Source organism: Chelonoidis abingdonii, chromosome 6 (genome assembly GCF_003597395.2).
Source record: "Chelonoidis abingdonii isolate Lonesome George chromosome 6, CheloAbing_2.0, whole genome shotgun sequence".
Taxonomy (NCBI): Eukaryota; Metazoa; Chordata; order Testudines; family Testudinidae; genus Chelonoidis; species Chelonoidis abingdonii.
Genome location: NC_133774.1, coordinates 21,498,111 through 21,508,920, shown reverse-complemented (window position 1 = coordinate 21,508,920; position 10,810 = coordinate 21,498,111). Strand labels below are relative to the sequence as shown.

General features: G+C 43.3%; 1 protein-coding gene across 1 annotated transcript; it reads right to left on the bottom strand.

Moving 5' to 3' along the window:
• Positions 1-1,705: 1,705 nt before the first annotated feature.
• ST8SIA3 (ST8 alpha-N-acetyl-neuraminide alpha-2,8-sialyltransferase 3) lies at positions 1,706-10,260 on the bottom strand. The gene is made up of 4 exons (XM_032802571.2): positions 9,940-10,260; positions 8,437-8,559; positions 4,902-5,459; positions 1,706-3,975 (listed from the first exon to the last, which is right to left on the bottom strand). Exons 1-4 carry the CDS (start codon positions 10,116-10,118, stop codon positions 3,693-3,695), a joined length of 1,143 nt encoding a protein of 380 aa, XP_032658462.1. The 5' UTR covers positions 10,119-10,260; the 3' UTR covers positions 1,706-3,692.
• Positions 10,261-10,810: the final 550 nt, after the last annotated feature.

Below are 10,810 nucleotides of genomic sequence, written 5' to 3'. Positions count from 1 at the left end.
CCCAGAACATATTACCACCTCTACTTGGCTCCAGCTGAATCCCAGACACTATCTGGGATGAAACAGGATCAAACTTTAACAATAGTATCAGGAACAACAGGTCCAGCCCATCTCAACGATCTTCATCAATTTTTCCCAAAGGACAATTATCATCATTTTTGGTACCATCTAATGACTATCAAACAAAGATTTTTCTTCCTTCTAACAATTCTCTTCAGCTAAAGGGAAAGGGAACAAGGGATGTTGTTAACATGAAAACCTTACTCAATACTTGACATTTTGCATCCTTCAACTATTTTTCTCTCTTTGCTGTATCTTTAATAAAAGGTTAAAAGAGATATTTAATAATGTGGTTGCCATGGTACTAAGCAGGCTGAGGTTTCTGTATACCAAACCCCAAACCTCGTTGAACACTGTTTAATATTGGACAGTGACTGGATTATGCTAACACATTTAACCCATCTATTCCATTTAAATTAATAGAACACTCCCCACACTCTTTCCTCAGTCACAATAACACCTCACTTTGCAACGCATCATATGGCAGTTTCTCACAAAAGACACAGCAATGCCACTCCATGGCTAGAAGAAAGTGGTCTGTGCATTCCACTGTACTTCAGGAGTACCATAGCAATCACACCCACAGAGTAACATGGCAGATTAGGAGTTACAAGGAATGGGTCCAAACCTGAAGACCTTTACTCATCTGACTTCACTAGGACTAGTCCGAAGGTAGAGGTTTGCAGGGCTGGGCCCTGGCTCCTTAACCTAGGTATTGTATATCTTAGTATGTAAGATCTTTGGGGGCAGAGACTGTCTTTTTGTCATATGTTGGAACAGTGGCTAGCACAATGAGGAACTAATCCCTGACTGGGGACCCCACATGCTACTGCAATGCAAATAATAAACAAAATAGCAATAATTAATCATATGGAGCCACGATACATTGGTACCTCATCACTATCAGGCCACTTAATAATAACACATGTAATAAGTAATACTCCAGTGTATGAATTCTTAAGAATACCGAGCAGGACAGACAAAGATATCAGGAAAGCAGATGCAGGCTTACACAACTGGGCAAGAAACTTTAGCAATAATGTGATTTCTAAACAGGAGAGTGTGAAGTCATCCATTAACACTATGATGGCATATTCTATACTCTGTGAGTTGGATATAGGCTAACCTCCTCCTGAACACTTTCAGTTTTAAGTTTCTATTTACAAAACAAAACCAGCAAATTTTTGTGATTTATGTCCTCTCCACCAATCAAAGAAGAATTTTGAAAATGGTTTCAAAACTCTTGCTGTTTCAGGATCTCCATTCAGTGAATGGGGCTGGTGTCCTTCACTGGTGGAAATACCACTTTAAGAACACTGCATAGCAGAGACTGAATTTGATGATGCAAAGTCAGCTACATAGAATTTGCTTTTCCATCAGAGGCACTGGGATTCAGAGTTTTTTAAAGTTGTAGCATGGTGGCTCCATGTTCCCCTCACATGGGAATCCTGAGAGAGGTGAAAGCTTAGAAATGGAGCTAACACTCCCATTAACCTGATTAGGGCCAGAATTTCACCCTAACTCTCAGGCAGATTTTCACTCAGGAAAGAACTGAGGGAGAAATTCCTATTGAAATGAAAGGCAAAACTCCCACTGAGTTCATTAGGGTCAGCATTTCACCATGGATGGTTAGGGGAGTATGCTTCACCAGTCCCGCCATGGCCCTCTCAAGCCAAGGTGCAAAGGTTTCAGTGGATTACATGGAGGAGGGAGACCATTCCTCACTGATTAGAACATTCTTTATATTACCCTGGAGTTTTCCTTTCTTAAATTCTATTTCTACTTTGTAGATAAAGAATCTTGGAAAAATTAAGGTAGCAGCATGTGTGATGTTTTACATCTTTATCACATTTACCTCCAGGGCTTAGTTAATCTTCACTTAAAGCCATACAAAATAATATAGAATTGTTAGAATATTTTAAAGTATAATGGTTTTAATTTAAAAATATTAGAATCAATTGGCCTGAGACATAATGGCCAACATTTTCAAACTTAGGCCCCAAAAGTTAGGTCTCTACATAAGTTGTCTGATTTTCAAAGTGGTTTAGAAACCTGAATCTCCCATGGACTTCAGTGAATGTTTATTTACCTAAATATGGAATTAGGTGATTAACTTTTGGCACCTAAATTTGAAAATTTTAGCCAGTAATTTTAATCTGTTTGCTGGCATTGAGCTTATCTTCACTGCTCCCAAATAAAAACCTATCAAAGATTTTTGTTGAATTACATTTCATCATTACACCTTTTTTTTTAGACATAACTATATACATTTGTCCAGGAGCAATATAATGGTTACCCTGGTTTCTGCACATTGTTTTTAGGGGGACATGAAGAGGGAGCAACAGAATGGGGTATAGCATTTCCAATATGGATGCCACTTTTGGAACATAACACAATGTGTCACTCAAATACATAGAATAACTATGCTTGAGGTACAGTAGCACAAAAAGTAAAAAGAAACAATGTATGTGAAAATCTAATTTCTATCTTGAGCCCTGATCCTGTAATTAGAGTTGCATGGGTGGACTTCAGAGGCCGCACACAGCTCATTGCAGGACTAGAGCTTTGGCTGGTCGTGCAATGGACTATGAAGTGGAAAACCCATTTCTTGCAGCGGCTTTAGAATATGTGGATTAGGCTTGTGAAGACTGGGAGTGCAGCAACAACACTGATGAAGGGGAGTTTAGAAATAGAAGAGCCTAGGTCAAAGAGACTATTAAAAATTGTGCTCCTCCTCCGAAGGATCTATATTCCTAAAATCACTGCCAGCCCCCTTTGGGGATGTTTGGATAGGATTAGGAAGGGCCCTTCCTTGGATGCCTGGGGTCTCCTCATCACAGAATAGAATTTTTTAAAAAAAATTGTATTAATAATCTTGATTCATTAATTTTAAAATCAAACAGCCAAATTCTGTTACACTGATGTTAATTCAACATTCCCATTGATTTAAATGGGTCCACCTCTAGGATTTGTCTCAAACTGAATTAAAACACTGAAGTAACCTAAGAACAACTTATATATCTAGCTATGAGAAGGCCCATCACTTTAATACTATTCCTAGGAAAATGTAAAATAGAAGACCACAGACGATATGCAAGCTGTGAAAATCAGAGTCCATTCTAAAGAACTAGAACTCGATAGTAAATGAAAATGTTAATTAGCTTTCTCCAATTAGCCATGGCAACATGTGTTTGTTTCACTGCTAATAGTAATAGCTGCAAGATAAGCAAAATATTTTAAACTAACGGTTCTAATTCTAATCTCCATGGAACATTAAAATTTGGAGGTTAGAGGCATTTAGTGTAATGTTAAAATATATATATATATATGAAAATATTTTAAAACATGTATTTAGTAGCATATCTATAAATGCAAAATATCTATCTTAAATAGTTTAAACTTTCCTGGTCCATGAATAGTGTTGGTACATTTTGATAAACACTTCTGCATTGCTAAATATGCTGAAACCTTTTGATGAGTTGTGATAAGGGCGATTAAAAAGCATCTTTATATTATGGAAAATATTTTAAGTTTTTTTCTTTTTTTTTTTTTTAGAATTATATTTTAAAGAATGTTTAATTCAGTTTTGGGCACTTTTTAAACAATCATTTGGCACTTCAAGTTTTAAGTTCTTAGGCACAATGTGACAAAGTCAGTTTAGTTAGTCCTTCACCATGCATTTTGTAGAGCAACTGAAATTCTGCAGGCAACTGGTGGGACTCCTGCCACTTGGTAGTGAACTTTGTTCCTTTTTTATCGTAGTAATGGTATGGGAGGTCTCCCCTGGTGTTAGGATCAAATCCAAATGGCCAAAACCCATACAAGTGGATCTCTTCACATATTGCAGAAGCAAGAGTATACATAAGAATACCTGTGCTCAGTCGCTTGGGTGACAAATGTTTATTTTTCCAGTACCTGTGAAATAATAAGCAGAGGCTGATTCAGGTACAAATTCTGTATATGACCATTTATAAGAAAACAGGATGGTGGGTGGAGAATGTCAATATTCATAAGTGATCATATGAATAATATTAGGGTTACTATTAGGTTAGGCCTTATTAAAACAGCATGAGTATAACATACTGTTACTGAAAATGATATCCTTGCACAAGTTTATCACAGACTCTTTTGTACCTCTCTGCAATGGTGCCCATTAGGACATCGGTTGGTTAGTCCCCAATCCTGCAAAGTATTCCCTGTCTGCAGAAAGATCCCTTCACTTTTGCAGAACTCCATTGACACCGTCTGGGCTACACATGGGCTTCTCTTTGCCTATGTGGAGGCAACTGCAGGATCATGGTCTTAGGGTTAAATTAACCCTTGTGCAGACAGCCATTACAAGGCTATGCACTACTTATGCCAGTATTATTGCATTGCATTTACAGTCTTCAATCTGAACAAGAGTGCCTAGAATTTAAACTATTCTGAAATGCAACTCTGCTTATGTCAAGTCACCTTGTTTATATGATGACTCTGGCTATAGGCTGGCTTATAGTACTTACAGCAAAGGTTGATGGTGCTGTAGTGCTATATTCATTGTGTGATTCACCCTTGTGCAGTGGGACAGCACAAAACCCATGCAACCACTTACATCCCACTTTTGCTGAATTAAATGCCACATTGACCTTGTGCTACTCTTTTGCATGGGGGAATTTCACCTTAAGGGACCAATTTTGCTTCTCATTGAAGTCAATGGCAAAACTTCAATTGCCTTCAATGAGAGCAGGATTAGGTCCTAACTTTTAGACATTGCACATAAGGTGAATTGTGAATGAAAAATCAATAAAGTAGTTGATTAGTGATATATGTTTCAATGAGTGAAATACATGAAAAATACAAACCTGTTGACATGCTGCATTATATTTCCTGGCCAAGCCAGCTGGACCTTTAATTGCCCTCTATGCTCAACAAAGAAGTCAACCAAGGTTCTTGTAACAGTTGCTGAAGTGTGGAAGAAAAAAGCTGGGATCCAAAGAATGGCCCCATCAAGCTTTTTTAAACTTAGAAAAAAGTTATTGCGATCTTGAATGGTCAAAAGATTGTTGTAATACTTTTCCAGGATGCTGGGATTGAAGGTTGTAAGGTTGGTTTTCCTTCCAACATCTTTTTGGAAAGCCTCAGTTGGAGCAAAGTTGCAACGAAAAACAAAATCAGACTTATCTATTTCTTGTCCACACTGACTCCCTGTAAGGATTCCACTATTTCCAACAACAGCACAAATGTTATAATGCTTATTCAAGACAGGTGAGACATCTGGAAGCAGTGATCTGAAGTTATTGCTAATAGAGAAAACATACTTATGGCTGGAATAATCATAATGCATCAGCTGTCCAATCTGAACACTATTCTTGGTCAAAGAAAAATTTTTTATTACATCAACATGCTGGAGAATTCCTTGCCTAAAATAAAATACAAAAAATCAAAATAAAATATTTCATTATATTTCTCTCCTTTATACAAAATAGAGGTTTTCTTTCTTATGTCATGATTGGTTTTATTGAAACAACTGGAGTGAAGTTATTCCAGCTGAGGGTTGCAATGCAACAGCTTTCAAATGGATATGAACTGACAAGAGTTGTAAGACCAGATCCTCAAACCTTCTTAACTCCACTGACTTTAATGGATGATGCTGATTTGCATCAGCTGAGGATCTGGCCCAGAATAATATCAACATTATAATACTTGATTAATTCTTACATTTGAGGCATATGATTGTAACTGTGTACTGTTTACATGGGATGAAGTTCACTGCTGTGCAGAGCCTCAGCAAAAAGACTAAATCCTATTTAAACCCTGACTTGAGGACAATGCCTGGGCCCTGTGCTGATCTTCTGGATAGCGGTAAATTTCACCCATGGTAGTGAACTGAAGTGCTTTGGTGAGACTGGATAGCTCTCATATGCCAAGATGTACTTAAAACAAAATGAAGCAGTAAAGAATATTCAATTGTATTAACAGTAATGTAGCTAAATTTTTAATACAAGTGCTTCTTGTACCTCATTAAGAAGCTTTGAGTCACAAAACAAATGATATTCAACTGTCTCCCCTTACATAAACATAATACTGTAATAGCTCATTTGAACAAGCAAACTGGAATTTTTAAAGGGCTATTATGAATCCTAAAAACACTCTGGAATTTCGCCTGCAGAGGATAAAACTAGAAAATGAACCATTACTGCTTTATTTGCTCATGTTTATGAAAAACAAACAACCTCTCTTCCAGCTTGCCTTCCTCAAATGTCTAAGCATTAATGAAATCCCAGTGGGTACCCTAATTATGGTCTATTGCTAACAGACAAATGCAAGGCAGATCTTGAGGCATTAACTAACATCAACATAGAGGTGCAGTTGAGCTATTTATTTAAGGGTAGACTGTGCTGCAAGAGCACAGACCATAGTGGTGGCACATTGTGATGTCATTCCAGGAACACCCCAGGGAAGAACCACAATTTCCTCTCTGCTCCTCTCTGGCCCCTGAAGGGTTGTAATTTAGTGTTGGGCTGTACCAGCCACAAATTATTTCCCATAGCTTCACCCTGCCTCATCTGGTGTGTTGACTAGAGACCAAAGAGTAGAGAGAGTGGAGCCAAAGTTCACCACCTCTCCTACCCATTCCAAGGAAACAATTAGTGGACACATTGCTCAGCTCTCTCCTTTGTGCCAAAACCCAAGACCAGCTGCACAGGGGTGTTAAGGAAGTCCTTACTCCTCTGCCTGGTTGTGTAGTCCAAGCCACAATCTAGCCTTTAAAAACATGGGGCAATGTTCATGGAAAATTTGTATTCTTATAATGTTATTGACCCAGACTGCAGCATCAATCTCTAAGCAGAAAGCTCCACTGACTGAAGATCAATGGCTAAACACATATATACGTAAAGAAAGAATGAAGACTGGCCCATCATTCACCAGCATTAGTATCACAAGTTGAAGAAGAGCACTTCACCTAAAAGGCATTTCACCTAATATTAAATTCTTGTAAATGTTGAGTTTTGAGGAAATGAGGGGAACTGAGGAATAATTTCCATTGCCATGTTGTCATCTTGTTAAACGGAATTTGGTGAAGTTGAGGTGAAAATCATTATAGAAAGAATGAATTGTAATTGGATCAGAAATGTTTCCATCATGTTCCCCATGTTTTAGACAACCAGAAACAGCTATGGTTATAAAGAAAGACCTAGTCTGCATTTTTACAGAAGTACTGGTTGCTAATTGGCTGAGAAGTTTCACTAAAACAATTTTGTGTATTTTAATGAATATAATATTTGATATTTATATATTGATTCTTAAAGTTTTTTAAATTCTCTTGAAATAATAGCAAATTAATTATCATTTGGATAAACCTGGTCACATTCCATTAGTATAACAGTAATATTCCATTGCTGTAAAACAGCTTCTGTTCTTTAACGAAATAATAAATTACCCTAAGGCAGTGATGTATTTCATTTTGTATATTTTTTTGAACACTTCACCTTGTTGGGACATGTTCAGACTTACTCTTTGTCTCAAGAGTTCTGGCAAGTTACTCAGAGTTCAGTATTTATAATTGCCTCATTATATTTTCTAACTACACACTGTAGCAGAGTGGATCTCTGCTCTGGCCCGGAAGGGGTTAAAAACAGCCTGGGAAAGGGGTCGGGGCTGGAGAAAGCAGCCTTTTAAGCTGGGCTGATTGGGGAAGTGGCAGCAGCTGGGACCACACCCCAAACTGAGCCACAGGCCCTTATAAAAGGGCAGAGAAGCCAGGAGCCCAGAGAGTCTTCCTCTGCTTGTAGAGGGAGAAGGGCTGGCTGCTGAGAACCAGAGCAGGTACCTAGGGTAAAGCAGTGCTGGGGAAAGGCAAAGGAGCTGGGGAGCTCCTGCCTAGAAAGCCCCAGGCTGTGGCCTAGAATTAGGCCAGGAGGTACTGGGGTTGTAGGGTGCAACCCAGGGGTAGGCCAAGGCAGCAGGTCCAAACTCCTTTGCTGATGATGAGTGGCTGATACTGCAGTCTGCCCCAGGGTGTGGGGCTAGACAGTGACTGGCAGTAGCCAAGACACTGAAGCAAAGTGGGGATAGAGGGTGGGGGGGTTCCCAGGGAGGGGAAACCCCTAAAAGAAAGGGGTTACTACCAGGGGGCAGAACCCCACGTAAAAGGGGCACTGGGGTCCAGGGAGGGACACGGGGCCCGTAGCAGGAATCACCGGCCTGCTGAGGGCGCTCCAAACTGGAATTTGAGCTAATTCTCGAAGTGACCAGCAGGAGGTGCTGCAGGGGTGAGTGCCCCCTGGGTTACAACACCAACCGCAGGTACATAGGGAGAGGGATAACTGCACCACATGGGGCTAGACTAGAGCCCTATGCCTAACAAAACAGTCCCTTGGTTTGATTCTCTCTCACCTTTGATGTAAGAATGCTGTTCTATTAAACGACCATTTGGAAGGCTTTTCCTGCAGCTCGTGTGTCAAAGAATTTGTAATTGGTATAAATGAAGGGTCCAGAAACTTCAGTGCAAACTGGGACCTGAAAAATGAGCACGCACGCATTTACACACACACAGAATTAACAAATTGTTCAGGGCTGAGTTTAAAGATTCTGTCTGTTTCAGTGCGGATGACTTAATGGGCAGGGAACTAACTGAGCAAAATCTCCATTTCCCCCGTCGTAGTCTGGTCTCCCTGTTTAAATCAATCTGAACGGAGGGGAAGAAAGACTTTACACATTTCTGTGCATTGCAGAATTCATAAAATGGCCGTCAAAAATATTACCGTGCTGGAATTGAAGTCAAATAGATAGGCAGGTTCAGAGCATAAATCAGCACCACGGACAGCGATCGACCAGCAGGCAGCCTCCAGCAGCCAGCCCAGCTCCCTGGGCCTGGGTTATTATGATGAGGGTTCTGCCTGCTCATTTCATCCCGCTTTCCTGTCTCCTTTCTCTCTCTCTCTCTCTGCCCACACCCCCACCCCAGCCTCAGAAACACCAGCAGTTTAACAACTCTCCTTCCACTCCACCAGAGTGTCCTGCATTTCTCTGAGGGATTTGGCTTGTAGGCTGCCCTTGTTCAGAAAGCTCAGCACTGTAGGGTAGGGAAGGGAATCTCTCTTCATGTGTCCCCTAGAAGATGCAACGGGCTTTGCACACGGACTGCATCAGCCAGCACAGAGCGTTTCAGCAAGGAGTTCCAGCCCCACCGATATGACCCAGACCCGTTCGCCTCTCGTCGGGCTCAACCCCTTGGATTTCCGGGGGATGCTGCAGTGTGGTCCCCTCGGTACCCCCATCACGTGCAAAGCGCCATGCAAGATGGGGATCTGAGCCACTTTTCTCTCTCTCCAGCTGAAGAACAGCAGGCTGGGGAGGAAGGAGAGCTGGGAACCGCTCTAGGTGCTGGGGGTCTAGACAGCATCTTGTGCCCTGAGCCTGGAGCCCTCTACCGGGAGTGGCTTTGCGCTGGCCCCAGGGCTGGAATCTCCCTGGTGGGGGGAACTGCCAAAGGGGGGAGGGTTGCAAGGGAAGACGTCTAGGGGGGACGGGACTCCCACCGTTTCCCCACCTCAATCCAGGGGACCAGGGCGCCTGCGCCATTAGCTCGCCCCCTGGAATATATATGAACCGGGCGTGTAGCCACCATGATCATCAACTAACATGAGCCTTTCCCCCAGGTCAGTCAGCAGCATCCTCCCCACCACACAGACCAAGGGGCCCTGTGGTTTTGGCCGCTGGTGCGAAAGCCCAGAGCAGAGCGAGCACATCGATTGACTCGCAGGGTGTTGTTTCGTTTTAAAAGCACCCATCAAAGGATGCCTGGGCTAATGGGGAAAGCCGAGATGCAAGACTCCCCCCGCCACCCCGTGTGCATCCATCCGCCTTAAAACGGAGCGAGAAACAGCGGGCACTTACCTGAATCCAGCGTGGAACATGTACATTCTGGGCACTCCCGAGCTGGCATATCTGGGAGTGGTGAAGATATTGTCCTTTTTCAGGGACACGTAGCTGATGAGGGATAAGATCAGCAGAGCCACGCTGAGCATCACCAGCCCCAGCACACTAGCCACCCGGACCATTTTGCAATTTCTCATGCCTGGGAAAGCAATGGAGTTGCAAGCGGTGGGGTGGGGGGATGGGGTGGGGGAGAAGCTAGAGAAACCGGCCCATTGGCGTTACAGCGAGCGAGCTGCGATGGCGCCGTGTGTGTCGCGGGGGGAGGGCGGGGGAGGCAACTCCGAGAGGCAATCCGGAGCCACGGGAGCTGCGAGCGGGCACAAGGAGGAATTACAAATAAAATGGGGGGTTCGGAGCTGCAGGCGGCGCTGAAATGGCAGCCGGCTGCGCGGGGGCTGGGAGGCGCCGCTGCCCCTCAGGCCAGGCCCGTTCCCGCCGGTCGGGCTGGGGGTCGAGCGTTACCGGGCCGTGCGGGCACCGGCGGTAATGAATGAACCTTAGGAGCGGCGCTAATGAACGTAGGAGCCACGGTGGCCACACGCTGCCTGGTGGGGCTGCATTCAGATGGGTGGGGAGGGATGCAGATAGCTATAGGGCCGCGCCTTCCGCCAGACCCACGCCCGAGCCCCCCTCACACCGCCCGACCCCCCATCTGCCCCACCAAAGACCCATCTTCCCCATGCCCGAGCCCCCTCACATTGCCCGACCCCCCCATTTCCCCACCAGAGACCCCCTTCACACCACCCAACCCCCCATTTCCCCTACCAGAGACCCCACGCCCGAGCCCCTCTCACACACCAGACCCCCCCATTCTCCACGCCTGAGCCCC

Excerpts from the sequence above, each read along its gene's own strand:
- ST8SIA3 (XM_032802571.2), bottom strand. The coding sequence starts at position 10,118 with ATGAGAAATTGCAAAATGGTCCGGGTGGCTAGTGTGCTGGGGCTGGTG. Across the intron at positions 5,460-8,436 it reads ACAGCATTCTTACATCAAAG|GCAAGGAATTCTCCAGCATG; the intron begins GTGAGAGAGAAT and ends ATTTTATTTTAG. Across the intron at positions 3,976-4,901 it reads ATAATGCAGCATGTCAACAG|GTACTGGAAAAATAAACATT; the intron begins GTTTGTATTTTT and ends ATTATTTCACAG.